General features: G+C 51.1%; 1 protein-coding gene and 1 pseudogene across 1 annotated transcript; one reads left to right on the top strand and one right to left on the bottom strand.

Moving 5' to 3' along the window:
* Window positions 1–950: 950 nt before the first annotated feature.
* CHRNB4 (cholinergic receptor nicotinic beta 4 subunit) lies at window positions 951–18,543 on the bottom strand. Its single transcript, XM_068537344.1, has 6 exons — window positions 18,460–18,543; window positions 14,020–14,168; window positions 6,459–6,503; window positions 6,246–6,355; window positions 4,493–5,480; window positions 951–1,091 (listed from the first exon to the last, which is right to left on the bottom strand). The coding sequence occupies exons 1-6, from the start codon at window positions 18,512–18,514 to the stop codon at window positions 951–953; spliced, it is 1,488 nt and encodes a 495-aa protein (XP_068393445.1). The 5' UTR covers window positions 18,515–18,543.
* Window positions 10,723–11,379, top strand: LOC137766412 (putative transmembrane protein ENSP00000320207; annotated as a pseudogene).
* Window positions 18,544–19,934: the final 1,391 nt, after the last annotated feature.

Raw genomic sequence — 19,934 nt, 5'->3', positions numbered from 1 at the left:
AATATTTTGAGTGCTTACGATGTGCCAGGCACCGTGCAAAAGACAGCAGAGCATGACCAGGGCCGCGGAGCATGGAGGAGAGAGCCATTCCTTTCAGGTGGAGAACGAGGGAAAGCTGCTGAGGGGAGCGGGCATCTGAGATTGAAGGAGGAATAGGAGTCATGTCTTCATTCAGCAAACATTTATTGAGCACCTACTATGGGCCGAGATCTGTCCTAGGCCCTGAGGATACTGCAGCGAACACGAAGGGCCAGGTCCCTGCTCTCACGGAGCTCACACTCTAGCGGGTGAGAGCCTCGGGTACTGAGGGCTGCTGGAGGAAGGTGTCAGGGTAACGTGGCTGTGGGGAGAATGCTTTGGAATGAGTGACTGGGGAAGGCCCCTGGGGGAGGTGACATTGGACAAATGATGGATTGGAGCAGAGCCCTGAATGATGCAGCCGTGGGAAGAGCTTACGAGACATCTGGGGAAGAAGGTTTGGGTAGGATGTACAGCAAATGCAGAGGCTCTAAGCTGGGAAGATCTTGAAGCATGTGAGGGACTAAAAGAAGGCCAGTGAACCTAGTGGACAAGGAGGAGTGGAGGGAGATGGAGTGAGAGGGAAGCCGGCATGCAGACCAGATGCCTGGCATACTGTGGGTGCCACCGTTACACGCATCTTTATCCCCAGTGCCTGCTGCAGGGAAGGAAGCCAGACCGGAATTAAGGTGTCCAAAGACCCTCCTGCAGCGGGTTTCCTGGGGTTCCTCCAAGGCCTTCAGAGAGGACGGTCCAGGCCCCCCCATCCTTGCTCCTCCCATGGCCATGGCTGTTTGATGGGGCTGATGGCTGACAGACTCATTTATTTAGGGCCTCATCAGCCGTGACCCAGAAGGAAGCAGCAGACTGTCCGTCTGGCCACTCACATCATCTCACCCCACATCCTGGGGGCCTCAGACACGTGGGGCAGCCTAGGGCCCTTCAGAAGGTGTGTGGGTCTGGAAGAGGGGAGGTAGGAAGAGCCCCACGGTGCCGAGCACACACACAACCACGAACACCCACAGGAACAGCCGGTCCACCACCATGGCCACGTACTTCCAGTCCTCAATGACCTGTGGGCAGATAGAGGGGCCGGTTACAGGCGCCAAGCGCGGAGGTCCTCCCTGCTTTCCCTCCTCCCCCGAGCTGGGGCCTCACTATCTGGCCAGGGACCCCGTAGGCCACTTAGAACATGGAGTGGTAAGTTCTGAGTCTGAGGCTGGTCTTTCAGCTGGGTACCTGTGTGCCTCTCGGGTCCTCAATCCACCCCTACCCGCCCTGCATGGCATCAGGGAGCCACTGGGAACCAGGCTGTTTGGGAAGGTTAGGAATGGAAGGGGTTATTAACGCCACATGTGTGATTCGAAACCAAACTGGATTATAAATAAGGGGAATGAGACCTGAGGATCACAAGGCCCCTGCTCTCATTTTCACCCCAAGCCCCCTGCCTAAGCTGGCTTCACCCAAAGGAAGACTTGAGGTGCACCTAGCTGAGAGGGGGTTGGGCAATGGGACCTGCAGGACACCTGGAAATCCTGTTTAATTTGCTCAGTTCCATTAACGGCGTTGTCTGCTAGTTCCTGTAATTAAGACCCAGCCTCCTTCCACATCATCTGGGTTTCTCTCCACCTCCTTCCCCGCCCCCCCATCTTCTCAGGCCCAGGTGTGGGGTATAGGATTGGCAGAAACATGGCTAGCCTCCTGAGGTGCCACCACAGATGTGCCTGCCTCCTTGGCCTGGGGGAGATGCCCCCAGAGAGACCCAGCATTCTGGTCTCCCTTCCCCTCACCCGCTTTTACAGCCCAGCCTGTCTGGATCCTTCTGCATGCGTACTTGCCCTGGTGGAGAGCGGCTGGATCAGCAGAGCTCAGCAGAGGCTCTGGAGCTGGAAATTCGGGCAGCAATGGGCAAGCTGATGTCAGTGACCCAATTTGTCAGAGCCCTGGTCAGTGGTGTGCATCTCCCCTCCAGGGTAATCCCTGCTCAACCAGCCCCACACCCCCAGCCAAACACAGCAGCTGTCTGTTTCCTAGATGCAGCAGGCACCGCCCACTTTCCACAAGGCACTCTTGGGTTTCTTTGTGACAGCCCTAATTGCAAACAACTGTGTGTGTGTGTGTGTGTCTGTGTCTGTGTCTGTGTGTGTGTGCCTTTTCCCCTCTTTTTATATTTTTGTGCTATTTATAGTGACCAGTTAATCACCAGGGAGGGTGAAAGTGCTGCAGATGAGAAACAGCCCAGGCTGGCACAGGGGCGGGCATGCTCTGGAAGGGAAGAAAGCCTCTTCTCTCCAGCTAGACATGAGAAAGTCGATCAACAAATAAGGCCCCCATGTGTCAGTTCAGGGCAAGGCACTGCGAAGGGCAAGGAATGTTAATGACATCAGAAAGATCTGAGTATGGAGCTTGGCTCTGCTCTGTGCCAGCTGTGTGACCTTGGGCAAGTTAATGAGCCTCTCTGGGCCTAGCTTTTTCTATTGTAGAATCGGGATTCGAGTAAATGACACTTCACAGGTTCCTGGCAGAATTAGCAGTAACGTATATCACGTCCTGTTAGAGTGCCTGATGTGTGGTTGGAGCTCAATGAACACGGGCAAATATAATAACTGTGGGCCCTGCCTGGCTCCTTCCCACAAAATGCTTTTAATTAATTGAGTTAGAAAGAGGCGGAGGCCTGTGAGTGTCTAGGGGGTGGTGAGACCTTTAGAAGAGAGAGCTCAGGATGCGGGTGGCTCAGCCAGGGCTGCCGGAGACCAGTTTCTCAACCTGCATATGCACAGGAACCAGCGGGGATCTGGTGAAAAATGCAGCTCCTGGACCACCTGCCACAGAGATCCCAGCTCAGTCAGAACAGGTAGCCCCAAAGCTGTATTTTGAAAAGTTGCCCAAGTGGTTCCTAATTAGCCAGGAGGGCCCCAGTCTGTATATTAATATTTGGGAGTCAATGAATTAGATGATGCTGAACTACTGAATGGTTCTGAACTAAAGCAAGCATAATTAAATTAATTTTTTAGAAAGTGAAATCTGATAATCCTATAGAGCTGTGCTTCTCAAACTGGACTGAGCCTAGGAATCCCCTGGGGATCTGGTGAACATGTAGCTGCTGAGCCAGCAGGTCTGGGGTGGGGCGTGAGATGCAGCATTTCTAAACAGCTCCCAGGTGAGACCAGTGCTGCTGGTCCAAGGACCACACTCTGAGGACAAGGGTGTGGAAGAACTTGTGTCCTATATTCCGCTTGTTAGCAATTCTTTCTTGTTTTCACAGTGTAATTTTGGAGCTTTTCCACCCTGCTCTTTTCTCTTGGCACTAAATAATGGAATCCCCGTGCCTTCCCTTGAGAATGTGGCTAGTGAAAAGGAATCACAGAAAGGTAAGAACAAGGCGATGCCCTCTTTTTTGCATGCAGCTGCGTGTTGTGGCATAAAAACCTGTTCAAAGAATCTGATCTGATAAGGTGTTAAAATGCGAACATTCCCAAGACTCTGAAACTTGTTCTCCAACCCAGTCTGGAAATGTGTGTGAAAATTTCTAACCGTACCATCACGTTCTGTGTTTAGTTATGAAATTGTCCTTTGAAGCATTAACTTGTTCAGAGGAGTCGGTCAAGACACCTAAACTCTAGAACTCATGGCTTTGTCCTGTGAAAGTAAACTTAACCTCTTTTTAGAAATCTGTAATTGTCCTTGATAATTTATTATCCTGGTAGCAATAATATTTAAATGGATGGTTCTATACTCCTAAGAGTTATAAATGTTTGTATGGCTTCTTGGCAAGCCTGACAAGGATGGGAGCATATGCCCTTGGTGCCCTGGCCCACCTGTGTCCCTAAAGGCTGCAGAATCATTTTCCAGCCCACGACAGCCTTCCACTTTCTGCCTGCTTCTCCTCTCTTCTCTGCCCCAGGGCTTTCTCCAGCACCAAAACTGCTTGCTCCACAACCAGCTGGCAAAACCAGGAGGTGCAGGGGAGTTAATGCCCCCAAGGTTACTAGAGCCTTGGGGATGGGAGCTAATGGGCAAATACCCTCCTCCCTCCTGGGGGATGATTCTGAGGCTTGCTTCCATGCTTCCGGCTTCCGCAGAGGCTCTCTGACTGGAGTAGCCCCCAGAGCCCGTGGCAGTATCCTGCTCACTGATACCGACATTGGCTTTCCTCCTTTCCCTGTCTCACTTTCTCCACTTCCTCACTGTGCTTCCTGGGATCACGTCTCAAAAACACTCCCTCTGCCCAGGTCCTTATATCAGGCTCTGCTTTTGGGGAACCCACAACAAACAAAAAAGGATCCCTGGTACTTCCTTCCTATCCCTCGATGCACGAAACTAGAATAAAACTCATTTCAGTCTTGGATTCCTTATTCAAACAAAGAGTTTGAGAACCCTTGTCTCATGAATTAACTTCAGGAAATGGGAAACTGACTATATTATCCCAGCCTCTTCCATTGGGCAGGTGTTGGGGGCTGGGCTAGCAACTTACACTCTGGTCCTGATCGTCACTCTTCATGTGCTGGGCAATGAAGCTGACACCCTCTAAAGCCTCCTGCACATCCTGCTTGAACCTCCCAGAAGACCTCAGCCGGAAATCCCTGGGGATACCCGCTGAGTCAGAGCCGGCTGGAGACTTGGGAGCTGCAGAGGCAGGGTTCACAAAGTACATGGAGTTCCCGTAGAGGTTGGAGGAGCTGGCGGGGCCCATGGCCAAGGCAGTGGTGGTGGCCTTGGACTTGGTCAGGTGAGCCTGGCTGGGCTGGGGGGCCCTGGAGGGGCTGCTGTCAGGGCGCTTCATGAAAAGGAAAGTGGGCAGCTTGTGTAGGAAGCAGCGCTTGACCCAGGGCGCCATGGTGTGCGTGCTGGGTGAGCGGTGGTGCACATTGAGCACACAGACGCTGGTGACGATGGAGAAGGTAACCAGCACCATGGTGAACATGAGGTATTTGCCGATGAGCGGCACGTCAAGGGAGGTGGGCGGCACGATCTTGGAGATGAGCAGCAGGAAGACGGTGAGCGCCAGAAGCACAGAGATGCACAGCGTCATCTTCTCGCCACAGTCGGAGGGCAGGTAGAAGACGAGGATGGCCAGGGAGGTGATGAGCACGCAGGGGATGATGAGGTTGATGGTGTAGAAGAGCGGCTTGCGCTTGATGATGAAGTCGTAAGTCACGTCCACGTAGCTGGGGTCCTGCGGGTTCACCGTCCTTCGCCCAGGGAGGGCAACTATGTCCCATTCACCACTGGGGGTGAAGTCATCCATGCTGGCCGTGGGTGACTTGAGGACCATGTCGATCTCCGTGTGGTCGTAGGTCCAAGAACGGAACTTGAGGGTGCAATTCTGCTGGTCAAAGGGGAAGTGCTTCACCTCGATCTTGCAGGCACTCTTGTAGATGGCAGGGGGCAGCCACATGATGCTGCCATTGGAGCGGACCACCACATTGGTATAGAGAGACACCTCGTAGGTACCGTCAGCACTGGGGGTGGGGGCAGGGCATGGAGGAGAATATCATGAAATCCATAGATGACGCCTGGCTGTTCTTAGAACTTGCCAAAGAGCCCTGCAGGATTATTTCTCACTAATCACTCTTCCAAACCCCCATGCCCTCACTGGAAAGGCCTGCTTTACTTGGCAACTGCCTGGCGGTGAGAGCCCTGCCATGAAACAGCTTGAAGGCTTTACATAGATTAGCTCATTTAAGCCTCACAACAGTCCAATGAAGTAGATATTATTATCATCCCCATTTTACAGATGGGAAAAACAAGGCTCAGAGAAGTTGTCCTCTTCAAGGTCAGAAAACTAGTAAGCAGTACAGCTAAGATTTAAAGTCAGGTATTTCTGTCCTTAGACCACCTACTCCTAATCATTTCTTGCTTCTGCTGGTACAACTACAACCTGGGAAGTCTCTTTATCCCCCTCCACCTACCTGAGATATTTATGCATATCAAGTCAGTGCTACCAACACCCAACACTGACAAAGCAACCGAAGGTCAGAAAGAGGACAGTATGGAGGACAGAAAGAGCACTGGACTTGGGGTCAGGATGGTGGCCCTGGTCCCAGCTGTGCCTGAGTGAGTCACAAGGCCCTCCCCATCTCTGGCCTCCAATTCCCCATCTGTAACTGAGGGTGCTGGCTCTGCTCATCTCTAATTCCTCTTGCAGCCTGACAGCTTGGAAGTCTGGGTGAAGCACAGGACTGGAGGCCTGGCCCTCACCACCTTGGCCAACCCTGCCACTTAACTTGTTGTAAAGCACGATGTCAGGCAGCCAGATGCGCTTTGCGGGAATCCTCAGGATGTTCACACCCTCATAGCGGGAGCTGTTCCAGGCCAGGCGGTAGTCTGTCCATTCCTGAGCAGACAGGCAAGGCCCCGTCACTTGTAGGTCCCTCGCCGCCAAGGGGCAGCCCTGGAGAAAACGCCTCCTTGGGCTGGGGACCCTGCAGGGCACTTACCTGTTTCAGCCAGACGTTGGTGGTCATGATCTGTTCTCGCTCATTCTGGGGAGGGAAATGAGGTTATCAGTGCACCTGTCAGGAGGTGATAGACCCCACTTTATCAAGCAAAAGTCTCTGAGCTCCAGGGCCACGTGACCAACCACCAACTTAACATCCTCGAAGGGCTCAGACGTATTTCACACCCAACATGCCTGAGACAAACCTCATGATCTTCACCCAGACCTGGGCCTCCACTGGCATTGCCGTCTCAGTGACTGGCACCCCCCAGCCATACAATTCCACAAGCCAGAAACCTGGCAGTTGTCCCTGATCCCTTGCTCTCTGATCCATCAGTAAGTCCTGTAGATTGTACCTCCTACACGAGTCTCAAATTTGTCTGCTTCTCCCCATCTCCTCTGCCGCCATCATCTGTTGCCTAGACTATTGCAGTAGCCTCCCAACTGGCCTTCCTGCTCTGCCTTGGCCTGCCTTTAGTCTGTTCTCTATAGAGCAACATGGGTAATCCTTTTAAAATCTCAGCTCCTCAGACTACGTCTCTCTGCTGAAACCCTCCACTCCCCTCCCATCTCATCTAAAGTGAAAGCCAAAGTTCTGCCCAGGGCCTACAAGGCCATCCATGATCTGCCCCCCTCCCCCACCTCCATCCCTATTAGCTCTAGTACCTCTTATCTCAACACTTTCCTGTTTGCTCATCCCACTTCAGCTATACGTGTCTCTTTGCTTCTGCCTTTGCACATTATTCCCTCTTCCTGGAAATCCACACAGCTGACTTCCTCACTTTCTTCAGGTCTTCCCTGACCTTTCTATATAAAATAGCACCCCGTTCCCCTCTCTCCCTGCTTCATTTTTCTTCTTTTTTTAAATTAATTAATTAATTAATTTTTTGGCTGCGTTGGGTCTTCATTGCTGCGCACAGGCTTTCTCTAGTTGTGGCGAGCAGGGGCTACTCTTTGTTGCAGTGTGCGGGCTTCTCATTGTGGTGGCTTCTCTTTGTTGCAGAGCACAGGCTCTAGGCATGCGGGCTGCAGTAGTTGTGGCTCGCGGGCTCTAGAGCGCAGGCTCAGTAGTTGTGGCACACGGGCTTAGTCGCTCCGCGGCATGTGGGATCTTCCCGGACCAGGGCTCGAACCCGTGTCCTCTGCATTGGCAGGCAGATTCTTAACCACTGCGTCACCCCTGCTTCATTTTTCTTTATAGCTCTTATCACCACTGGCCACCTCTATTTGTGTATTATATGCCACCTCCTACTAGCATCTAAGGGTATCTGGGATGTATCAGATATGCAGTAAATATTTTCTGAAGAATATAAGAATCCTACCACAATAATCCAGGCCACCATAATCCATCTCTCACCTGAACCACTGCAAGACCCTCCCAACTGGTCTATGACCACTCTGCACACATACCCCATACAGACACACATCTATTCTTCCTCTGCAGCCAGAAGAAACTTCCAAAGTTCCTGCCATTTCCCCCTTAATCCTATTTTTACTTAGGTCACTTCTGTGGCTTCCTTCACATATAAAATAAAAATCCAACTCCTTCACAGGGTCTGCAAGGTCCTGCCAACTTTCCCAGCTTCATATTACCTTTATTCTGTGCCCTTCCCCCGACATCCGCCCCCACCCTGGCCTTCTTTAGTTCTCTGAAAGTGTCTTGTGCTCTCAGTCTGTACCAATTTCCCTGCCTCCTCTTTACCAAGATAACTTCCAGCATCTTGATATCAGCTTGGTAGTCACTTCCTCTAGGAACCTTTCCTGAATCCTCAACTAGGTAAGCATATCAGTAGAAGAAGGTTCAGTTGCCAGTAACAGAGAGCCAGAGTAACACTGCCTTAAATAAGTTTATTTCTCTCTTGCAACAGTTTGGACGTACAGGCATACCTCGTTTTATTGTGCTTCACAGATACTGCATTTTTTCCAAATTAAAGTTTCGTGGCAACTCTGTGTGGAGCGTCTGTTGGCACCATTTTTCCAATAGCACTTGCTTACTTTGTGTCTCTGTGTCACATTTTGGTAATTTTTGCAATATTTTAAACTTTTTCATTATTACTGTATTTGTTACAGTGATCTGTGATCAGTATCTTTGATGTTACTACTGCAAAATATTACAACTCACTGAAGGCTCAGATGATGGTTAGCATTTTTTAGCAATAAAGTATTTTAAAATTAAGTTATGTACGTTGTTTTTTAGACATAATGCTATTACACACTTAATAGACTACAGCATAGTGTAAACATAACTTTTATATGCACTGGGAAACCAAAAAAATCATGTGACTTGCTTTATGGTGATATTCACTGTGTTGCAGTGGTCTGAAACCAAACCTGCAGTACCTCTGAGGTATACCTGTAATATGGTGGCTTTGCTCTGCAAAGTCCTTAGGGACCCAGGTTCCTTCCGGATTTCTTCTCTACCACACCTAGAGTGTGGCTCTCATCTGCATGGTCCACAATGACTGCTGCAGCTCCAGTCATTACACCCACATTCCAGACTGTTGAGGGGTAGATGGGAAGAGGAGAGAGAGGATGCATGCCAATTGTCTCCCCCCCACCCCAAATGTCTTGTTTTAATTAGAGTATTTAGGCCATTTACATTCAGTGTAGTTACTGATAAATTTGGGTTTAAACCTACCATCTATCTGTTTTCTGTTTATTCCCTTTCTCTCTTTTCTTGCCTCATTTTGGATTAACGATTTTATTATCCATTTCTCCCGATATTAATGTGACTGTTCTTTAGGTAGTTACTCTGGAGTCTGCAATATGCATATACTTGACTTTTTAGCATCTAATATAAATTAGTTCTTTTATCACTTCCAGAACAAGGCAAGAACTTTAGAACATTTCAATTTCATCTACCCCCTCCTTACTTTTGGGTTATTGTCATGTATCTAATTCTACATATAATTAAAACCTTGCAAGATATTTTTTTCAGTTTTTTTTATGCTGTCAATATCAATTCAAATTCACCCATATATTTACCCTTTCTGTTGTGCTTCATTCTTTCCTACATTTCTATATTTCCATCTGGGATCATTTTCCATATTGGGTCTTCTTGTATTAAATTCTCTCTCTCTCTCTCTCTCTCCTGAAAACATCTTTATTTCACCTTCTTATTTTTTTTAATAAATTTATTTATTTATTTATTTGTGGCCATGTTGGGTCTTCATCACTGTACGCAGGCTTTCTCTAGTTGCAGTGAGTGGGGGCTACTCTTTGTTGTGGTGTGAGGGCTTCTCATTGTCGTGGCTTCTCTGTTGCAGAGCACAGGCTCTAGGCGCGCAGGCTTCAGTAGTTGTGGCACGTGGGCTCAGTAGTTGTGGCTTGCGGGCTCTAGAGCTCAGGCTCAGTAGTTGTGGCCCACAGGCTTAGCTGCTCCACGGCATGTGGGATCTTCCTGGGCCAGAGCTCGAACCCATGTCCCTTGCATTGGCAGGCAGATTCTTAACCACTGTGCCACCAGGGAAGCCCTCACCTTCATTTTTAATTATATTTTTACTGGTGGTATATTTCTAAGTTTGCAGTTTTTTCTTACAGCACTTAAAAAATGTCATTCAATTTTCTGGTTTCCCTTTTCAGCTGTTAGTTTTATTGTTGCTTCTGACTTTTGTTTCCCCTGACTGCTTTTAAGATTTTCTTTGTCTTTGGTTGTCAGGAGTTTGAGTATGATGTACCTGGGTATGATTTTCTTTGTATTTACCTCTCATAGGGTTCATAGAGCCTCTTGCATGTGTAGCTTAATGTCTTTAGTCAGTTTTGGAAAATTCTCAGTCAGTATCACTTCAACCTTTGCTTCTTATTTTTATTCCCATTCTTTCTGGAACTCCAAATACACGTTAGACCTGACATTTTTATCCTGTATCATATTATCTTCTTTTCTGTATTTTCCTTTCTTTTTTCTATAATTTGTCTAGATATTTTCAATTGACCTCTCTTCCTGTTCCTTAACTTTCTCTTCTGCTACGACCAATCTGCTATTAAACCCATCTAATAAATTTTAAATTCTCCATCATTATAAGTTTCTTGAACATATTAATGCATCGCATTTTCTTTTTAAGAATGTTTATTTATTTTGTTTATTTTTAATAGTGGTAAAATACACATAACAAATTTTACCATCTTAATGGCAGTTATTTAAAAGTCTATGTCTGAAGATGCCAATATTTGAATCATCTGTGTGTCTGTTTCTCTTCTCTCTTGGTTTTTTCTTATTTAGTCTTGTCTTATTGCCTGCCTAGTAAGTTTTTATCTGACTTTATCTGCCTCCAGGGACGACTGACTTTGGCTTTATGGCAGGCAATTAGAGGAGGGACAGATCACCTTCATCTAGTCTGTGACTGAGCTGGTTCAAAGCAGGTTTTAGTTTTTATGAGGGCTGGTCTGTTCTTTTTTTTTTTTTTTCTTTTTTCTTTTTTTTTTTAAATTAATTAATTAATTAATTAATTTTTGGGTGTGTTGGGTCTTCGTTTCTGTGCGAGGGCTTTCTCTAGTTGCGGCAAGCGGGGGCCACTCTTCATCACGGTGCGCGGGCCTCTCACTATCGCGGCCTCTCTTGTTGCGGAGCACAGGCTCCAGACGCGCAGGCTCAGTAGCTGTGGCTCATGGGCCCAGTTGCTCCGCGGCATGTGGGATCTTCCCAGACCAGGGCTCGAACCCGTGTGCCCTGCATTGGCAGGCAGATTCTCAACCACTGCGCCACCAGGGAAGCCCCTGGTCTGTTCTTCATTCATTTTGACTCTCAGCGATGCTCCTTGCAAGGTCCTCACCGAGGCCCCGTCTCCTTAGTGGGGCTCCAATTCCAATTTGTGTCATCCTAGCCCTGTAAGAGTGCCAAGCATTCAGCTAGGCTTCCCAGACTCTTAGCCACCACTCTGTACTCAGCTCCCTTGGCTTTATACTGTTTACCAATCATCAAATGACAGGAAAAGCACCAGAAGCTATCAGAGTCACCTCCTGGATCCTGGTCCTTCAAGTCCTGGCTAAGCTCTCTAAGACCTTCAAACAGATTTGGGGGAGGACAGGCATTTTTGTCCACCTTTTCTAATTGTTCTTGTGGAAAAGTTAATCTGCAACAAGATACTCTGTCATTACAGAAAGTTGAAAACCTTCAGCTGTCTTAAAAAATAATTTTTTTAAAGTTGAGGTACAATTTACATACAGTGAAGGTGAGGTACAATTTATATACAGTGAAATGCACAGATCTTAAGGGTACAGTTTGATCAGTTTTAACAATGCATTATCCAGGTAACCTACCTCCTTTCATGGTATAGAACATTTCTACCACCCAGAAAGTTCTCTCCTTCTTTAGTCCGGTGCCTCAGTCCCCTTTACTCCCCCAGCAGCTGCCTTCCCAAAGGCAGTCCTGGCCTTCCCGAAGAGCTGCTTCTGAAGGCTTGCTGGCCTTACACAGCACAGACTCCCTGCCTGCTCCCTAGAAACTTCCATCTTTAAACTGGTTATGCCCATAACCCTCCCTCCTTAAAAACCAAACCCTGAAGTACAAAAGGAAAAATAACCCCCCAAACCTCATATTTGTTCTGTACACAGCTTTCAGGATTATGACAGCTCACAGTGCTACACTCATAGGCATGGGGCTGGAGGCTGTGTGCCCTCCTCCTTCTGGTAACTTCTGTTATCCCACAGGGACCACAGAGCAGATCTGGCAGGGGCAGCCTTAGCCTGGAAGTGTGGCTAGAGCTGCCTTCCTGTTCCCCCTCACCAGGGCAGCAGCTGCAAGGCAGCAGCTACAAGGCCGCAGCTGGGCTCACTCCATTAAGCAAAAAGCCTTTGGCTGGACAGTAACACTCAGACACCAGCCTGGGAGCAGCCTGGCCGGAAGCACTTATTCCTTCCAGTTGGCCTGCGGAGGGGAGAGGGACAGAGAGCACAGGCTTTTCACCCCTCCCCCATTCTTGGGCTGTGCTTCGTCCCAGGGGAGGAAGCCAGCCATTAATCTGGCCAAAGCCTTCGTGAGGGCTATAGGTTGGAGGGGCTGGGTTTGTGAGGGCTGAGTGTGCTAGAGAGAGAGGGTGGCAGTAAGAACGCAGCCACCAGACCAGAGGAGGTTCAGCCGCATTGGTTGGCTCCCCAAGGCTCAGGAGGAGAGGCACGGTGGATTTCCAGTGCCCTGGCAAGGTCTTGGGAAAAGGAGTGGCCAGTCAGTGTGCAGAGCTGGGAGTCAGGCAATTTGGGATCTACTTCTGGCATCGCCAGAACTTCTGGACAAGGTCCTAGGTTGTTCATCTGATCTTTTTCCATATGCATAAATTAAGGAATTTGCCTAAACTTTGAGACCCCTGACTCGACCTCTAAGTCATGATTCTTTCATTCCAAAAATGCTGTCTGTCCCTTTGCACGTGCTCTTCTCTTTGCTAGGGATGTCCTGCCCACTTTGTACACTCTAGTTTCCCAGTTTGGAGTCACCTGCCAATCCATATCCCAGGACCAGTTTAAATGCTTTGGCTTCAAGCATAGCTGGAACACAACAAAACATCCAACTACAAGTGGCTAAAACAATAAGGACATCTGTTATATCACATAACAAGAGAGCAGGCCAATCATTTCAGTGTTGGTTAATGCAATAATTCAATGATGTCAGGATTCTAGGTTGCTGACAGTGATGTTAGGACTCTGTGAGTCTCTTGTTTTTCCCCCACAATCATAAGATGGACGCCATGGTTCCAAATATAAAACCTTCACATGACAATGTCTATGGCAGGAAATGGCAAATCTTTTCTTGGGTCCCTTTTTGAGTGTGAGGAAAACTTTCCCAGAGACCCCCGCCCCTACATCCCAATGCCAGGGCTACAGCTCTTGCCTAAGCCTTAACTAATTATTGGCTGGAGGAATAGAATTACCATGGTTAGCTACGACTTAACAATACGTGGCAAGGAGGCCGGAGAAGGGCCCATGAAGTTCATGAGTATTCAATATCAAGTCATAGTTTTATTAACAAAGAAGTTGTGAGGCAGGAATGTCCACTGGGTAGGCAGCCAATGGGCCTGCCATAGACAAGGTGGGCCTCCAACATGGCCATAAGCTTCTCCTCCTTCTACCCTATCATCTCCCCCAGTCTGCTCAACAGATGACCTCACATACCCCCTACCTACTGCGGGGAGATAGGAACTAGGGTACAGAAACCAATGGGTACAGAGGCCCAGGTGTAGGGACAAGACCAGAGGCAGCTGCTGCATTGGTCTAGCCAACTGAGGGTCTGGATAAATGAGGGTGGTCACTGCAGGTATGGAAATGAAGAATGGATTACAGAGTGCAAAAGTAGGGTTGTCAGGGCTTGATGTGTGGATGTGAGGCCTGGTAGGGAGTGCTGAGGAAGGCTGAGGCACTAGGGAGCTCCCCTTCTCCCCTCTGCTATCTCTGAGTTGGGAGTGCCTGAGGGAACCATGGCTCATTGTTAATCTTCTCTGTGGCCCTTTCCACATCCCCACGCACAGGTTTGGAACCCCGCCCCTGGAAGCAGCTCTGAGGGGAGCATTCATATGAGGAGCATGTAGCATACTGTGTCCAGCTGTGGGGAAGGCACAGCTGCCCCCTGTACCTACCACACTGATGAGCTGGGCCAGGGAGAGCTGCAGCTGGATGGAGATGAGCTCTGAGGAACTGGTGGCTGGGCGGATCAGGTTGTTGTAGCGGGTTTTGTTCAGGAGGTCATCTATGAGCTTCTCTTCCGCGTTGGCCACGCGGCAGTCCCCTGGGAAAACACATAGTCATATCTGCTGGGTCCTCATCCAGGTGATGGCAGTGAAAGGGAGAGCTGCGAGGGCCAGAGAGCACAGGTGCCCTCAGGGCCAGCTGGAGCAGCTAAGGTGCTGGCAGGCCTGCCTCTCCTTGGAGACTTCAAATTAGGTCTATCCAAGACAGAGCTCAGCTCTCTCCTCCCACGCCCTACATCTTCCTCCTCCTGTTCCCTCTAGCAATGAATGGCACCCCACGCTCTAGACATCTAGTCCAAAACCTGGGCATATATTTTGACCCCTCCTTTGGTTCATCCAAGTGGCCACCCAGTTCTATTCTACTTTCCAAATCTCTCAGTCTGTCCTCCCCTCTCCATCCCTCCTGGTCCTGGCTCACCACCCTGCCCCAGGCTCTTCCAGTAGCCTCCTTGCTGGTCTCCCCACCCCCACTCTGCCCTTGCCATCATGTCCCATTCAGTGCCAGAGTGGTCTTCCTACAGCTACTGAGCCAGAGCCCATCCCTGCCCGTAACCTCTCAGAGCTGTAGGCAGAGTTCAAATCCAAACGTTTCGGCTTGGCATCCAAAGCCCCTGGCACCAGCATTTCTTCCTCAACCTGATCTCTTCTTACCTCTCCACCTCTACGCCGAGGTACTGTATATTTTGGCCATATATACTGCTTTCCTTTCCCCATGTGGCCTTCATTGTCTCACTTCTAAATCTTCAAGCACACTCCTTCTTCTGCCAGGACGGCCCCCAGGCGACCAGCCATCAAATATCTGAGAGTCTTTCTTGTGCCAGGCACTGTGTTATGCGCTGGGGGTAACAGCCAGCAAAAACCCTGGCTCCTGCCCTCAGAGAGCTTCCCGTGTAGTGGAGGAGAGATATTCTTCAAACGTGGGTTTGTGTGCAGAGCTGGGGAGATGCTTTCACTAAAAGAGAAAAGGCCTGGGCTAGGGGGAGTTTCCTGGGTTCAGTCTCGGCCCTACAGGGTGCAGGGTGCACCTTGAGACACCAAATGGAGGGGTCCAGCTGGCAGTTGGCTCCTGGTCTGGAGCTTAAAGGAGAGGTCTGGGCTCAGAACCATACTTGCGAGCCAGCAAACGCAGCCTCCTGCAGGGAGCCTGACCTGGCCGGGAGCCCCACTGAGCTCCCACAGCCCCAGATCTGCCCCTTTTCACAGCCCAGATCTCTTGCCATGTGGTGTTTGGGTCTTTGTCCCATCTCCCTCACACGTCTGGGAGTGAAGGTGAGATTCAGGAACTCCATCTCGTTCACTCTGGTGACTTCAGGTAAGGGCAGTTTGGGGAGGGGCCTGGGAAAGAGGGAGCCTCAGAGGAAGGTCAAGGACACCTGAGCAGGAGACCCCAGGAACAGGGGAAGAGATGCGGGTGTGCAGAGTAAACAGTGTCGGGGCAGGCAAGAAAGTGGGAAAAGGATAAGGGAATAAGGGAGGCTGAGGAGGTGGGGTTGGGTCTGCCGGCTCACCAGGCCCAGGACTGGGGTTACATCCTCCGCTGAGGGGCCAGTTCACTCTGTCTTACCAAATCCCACCCTCTGGATGCGGCCACAGGACCCAGAGTGTGAACTGCCTGACAGAGCAAGTCTGAGGTGGACTCCTGGGTGGGTGCTGGGCTGGACACGAGGCCACGGGGGGCAGCCACCGCCCTGCCTGCTCCCTGCACTTTCCAACTCATTGCCCATCTGGAGCAAATGCAGTATTTAGTGCCTGTGAAAGATGCTCCCAGGGCACCTGCTGCCCACTGTCCCTCCCCCAACCTGCCCCAGGCTGTCCAGAGGGGGTCCTGTGGATGCTTGGCCTACATTCTGAGCCCTGCCTCTCATACCCTGGACCCCCTCCCAGAGGCCAGCTGCTTGAATACCGTGGAAGCCAGTCTGTAGCCCCAGGTTATAGCTGGGTCTCTCCCATAGACCCTCTTTATTATATATATTTGAGTTGACCCATCATGTCAGTAGGGTATGACTTGCCCAAGTCCATCAGGCATGTCTGGGACAGCTCGGGTCAGAATCTGAGGCTCCTGGCCCCCAGCCCTGCAGTGCTGGGGGAGGCTGGATCCCACATCTCTGCAGCCCCAGGAGGCTGGTGTACTTAGGTACCTGAGAGGCATGGACTGCTCTGCAGGCTGTGGGGGCTTGTGTTCCAGCTCCAAGCCCACCTGGGATGCTCAGGTTGCTCACCTTTGGGCCTGTCCTGCCTCTCAGTCGTTCAGCTGGCCCCGAGGGACCCTCGCCCATCTTGAGGACCAGCTGTGGGATCCAGAGAAAGAGGTTCCGAAAACCTTAGACCATTTAGCCCACTCTCTATTTCTTATCTGGGGAAACTGAGACCAAAGAGGGTGAGGAACTTACTCAAGGAGTCCCAGCAAGTCAGAGGCAGAGCCAGTTAGAGGCCCTCCCCTAACCCCTGTGCCTTCTTTCGCGCCCTTGCTAACTTCCCCGTAAGGAGCCTGTCCCTGCAGAAGCCATGTTGGTGTCCAGAGCCAAGTGTGTACTCATGCCTGTGCCTGTGTTTGTACTTGTATACGTGCATGGGGGGCAGAGGGGTTTCCAAACTATATTTGTTTAGGCTTTTCAATCTGCTGCTTTATGCCTATGAGGCCTGCCGGGTTCAAAAGACAAGGAACAGGCCTCTCACCCCCAGATGACAGGGGTGGCCCAGAATAGGTGGAATCTTCTGGGGCACAGTTGGCGGTCACCTCCCAGCCCTGGGGCCGGCACAGTTACACAAAGAGGCCACCACTAGGGGTCAGTCATGACCCAGTGATTCTGAGAAGGAGTGGGCCCGCCCTGCCTCTGTCCAGGGCCTTGCCTTCCTTGGCCTTCTCTGGAAAAACTGCTCCCCACCAGTAAGGGGTTAACAATCTGAGAGGAAGCCATGGCTGGAATTCTAAAACGTGTGAGTGTGTGTACAGTCTGAAAAAGCAGAGCTAATGGTAAAAATCTATATTGGTAAGATGGAAAGGCAATACCTATTGGTTTGGAATACAAACCACAGAAAGTAAAGGGTCAGTGGAATCTTGGCAAGTGGGCATCTGAAAGGCAGAGTGATTTTCAGTTGGGGATGTTTGTCCTTAACTGAGGAAGGGAACAAGAGATTTGTATTTATTAAAAGGCAGCTATGGATTTTTTTCAAAAAGTTGAGGTTTTTACGTTTTACAGAAAGCTCACAATATATTATCAGTAGCTTCTCCAATCATGTGCAAGAATCACTTGGATGCTTGTATAAATGCAGATCCCCAGGCTCCATTTCCTGAGATTCTGGTCCTGTGAGCCTAGGATAGGGCCCCGGGGATGTGTAGTGGGTGTTTCTGATGCAGGTGGCCCCAGAACCATACTTAAGAAACACTGCAACTGACTCACATCTGAGTCCCTAAGTATGTAGTCAAGGCATATCATCCCCATAGAACAGATAGAGAAACTGAGGCCCAGAGAGGGTCACTGAGCGAGTGGTGACAGATCCAGGATGCACACATGGAGTGCAGACACCATCTTTGGTGAGATCTCCGCTTCCCTATAGGAACTTCATATGTCCCCCTACCCCTTACCTCCAACACCCCTGGTGGTGTGTCTCTGTCCAAGGAAGATATAGCCCTGGTCCTCTAGGCTGACTAGGGCTTGGAGGACAAGCTTGGGCTGGAGGGTAGGAGCTGAAAGAGTCCTTGGAACTCAGCTGGGGAGACTGAGGCCGGGAGCAGACAATCCTCACCGTATCTGGACTCTGCCTGGGAAGGGCTGACTGGATTTCCCTTCCGGGTGTCTGCAGGTTCCTGAGGGGCAGGCTGCACTTCACCAGCCCCGCACTCAGCCAAGCTGGTTGTCCTGGCCGGCCAACCCCTAGGAGTGGGTGACCAGAGGCAGAGGTGCCATAAAAGTGTGTTTTCTAAGAGATCCACCCCCAAACACACTTGGGCTGGCGAGTTGGGTAGCCCCCCCCTCCCCAGGCTAAGTTTCCCTATCTACAGTAGCGCTGGGATTGAGCAGAGCTGCCTGTCGAGCGGGTACCACTCAACCCCGCTACCCAGCCCAAAGGCGCTCCATATGGAGGGTGGCCCTGGCGGCCGCGCAGAGGACAGGCGGTCCCCACCCCAAACGTCGCAGACACACTCATCCTGACCCGCCCCTCCTGCCGTGAGTGGGCTTAGCCCCGCCCACGCCCCCATTCGTCCCGGACAATCTCGGGCCACTCCCCTGGGTGCTGGACACCCTCCCTTCCCTCCCACCTGTGGCAAGTCCAGCCGGGCTCTGGCCGACCCAGGCGTCCCTCCCTCCTTCCCCGAAGATAACTCACCTCGCCCGCAAAGGGCAACCAGGGAGAAAAGGAGCAAGGGGAGCGCGCTTCTCATGACGGGCGGGGGCTGGAGAGGCAACCTAGGCGAGTTCAGCGGTCGGACCACCGGGGCACCGGCGGCCGCGGGCAGGCGAATGAGAGCCGGTGCCCACGGCCTCGGAGGTTTGAAGTGGACGGCGAGCACTAAGACCCCGCGGAGAGCCCAGCCAAACCCCGCTGGGGGGCAGCAGCTGTGAGCTACGCCCACAAGGGGATGGGGCGGGGCCGGCACCATCCGGGCTGGACCGGCTCTTTTCGGCCAACCGCCTAGGGTCGTCTCCCAGGGGCTGTCCTCTGCGCTTCCTGACCTCGTCCGGCCTCCAACTTTCCTTGAAGGGAGTCCGGCGGGACAGTGCATGCACCCTTTGTACAGTTGGGGAGACTGAGGCAGACGCTGGCTCTGGATCCTCTACTGTTGGGGAAAGTGGTTGTACTCCAGCCGGGAGGTCCCTGGGCTTTGCCTGCCTTCAGGACTCAGGAGGTCTTTCAGAAAAAGATCTCAAGTCTATGCTCATGGGCTTTGCTGAAAAAAAGGAGCACTGCAGGGAGTGGGGAGTAAGCCAGCTGGAGTGGGGCGCAGCTATCTGCAGACATTGGGGAAAGGGCGCTTAGGAAAAGCGTGTGGAATTTGGGAGGGTGAAATAGCTCAGGGTCCCCTTACCTAGATTGGGTGACTGGGGAAGGGACAGGATGGAGCCGGAGTGGGCTGGCTGTGTCCTCGCCCTTGAGCCTTACACCCTGTGCTGACCACAGGCAGCTCTGGTGACTCAAGGGAGCAAGCACCCCCTCCTCCAGCCAGGTGGTCCTGGGTAAGTGTTGGAATCAGTATCATTCCCTTGGGAGCTGGGGGACCTCACAGGATAGGCATCAGCGCCAGGGCAGCCCTACTTTTGGACCTGGCCAGTAGTGGTGCCTCAATCCAGGATCCAAAAGCGCCTTTGGCATATTCCTCTAGCCCATGGCACTTCTCCCTCTCACTCCAGCTCCCCACCCACCCCCTCCCCTGTCTGGGTCCCAACAGGCAAATCTAACAGCTGGGACTTCCCTGGTGGCGCAGTGGTTAAGAATCCGCCTGCCAATGCAGGGGACATGGGTTCGAGCCCTGGTCTTGGAAGATCCCACATGCTGCGGAGTAACAAACCCGTGTGCCACAACTGCTGAGCCTGCGCTGTAGAGCCCATGAGCCACAATTACTGAAGCCTGCGTACCCTAGAGCCCACACACTGCAACTACTGAGCCCGCGTGCTGCAACTACTGATGCCCACGGGCCTAGAGCCCGTGCTCCACAACAAGAGAAGCCACCACAATAAGAAGCCCGCGCACCGCAATGAAGAGTAACCCCTACTTGCGGCAACTAGAGAAAAGCCAGGCACAGCAGTGAAGACCCAACACAACCAAAAAACAAAAACAAAAAAAAAACTAACAACTGGAGGGAG

This window comes from Eschrichtius robustus, chromosome 1 (assembly GCF_028021215.1).
Source record: "Eschrichtius robustus isolate mEscRob2 chromosome 1, mEscRob2.pri, whole genome shotgun sequence".
NCBI classification, from domain to species: Eukaryota; Metazoa; Chordata; class Mammalia; order Artiodactyla; family Eschrichtiidae; genus Eschrichtius; species Eschrichtius robustus.
The sequence above is the reverse complement of the archived record's forward strand: the minus strand, read 5'-3'. Positions and strand labels throughout refer to the sequence as shown.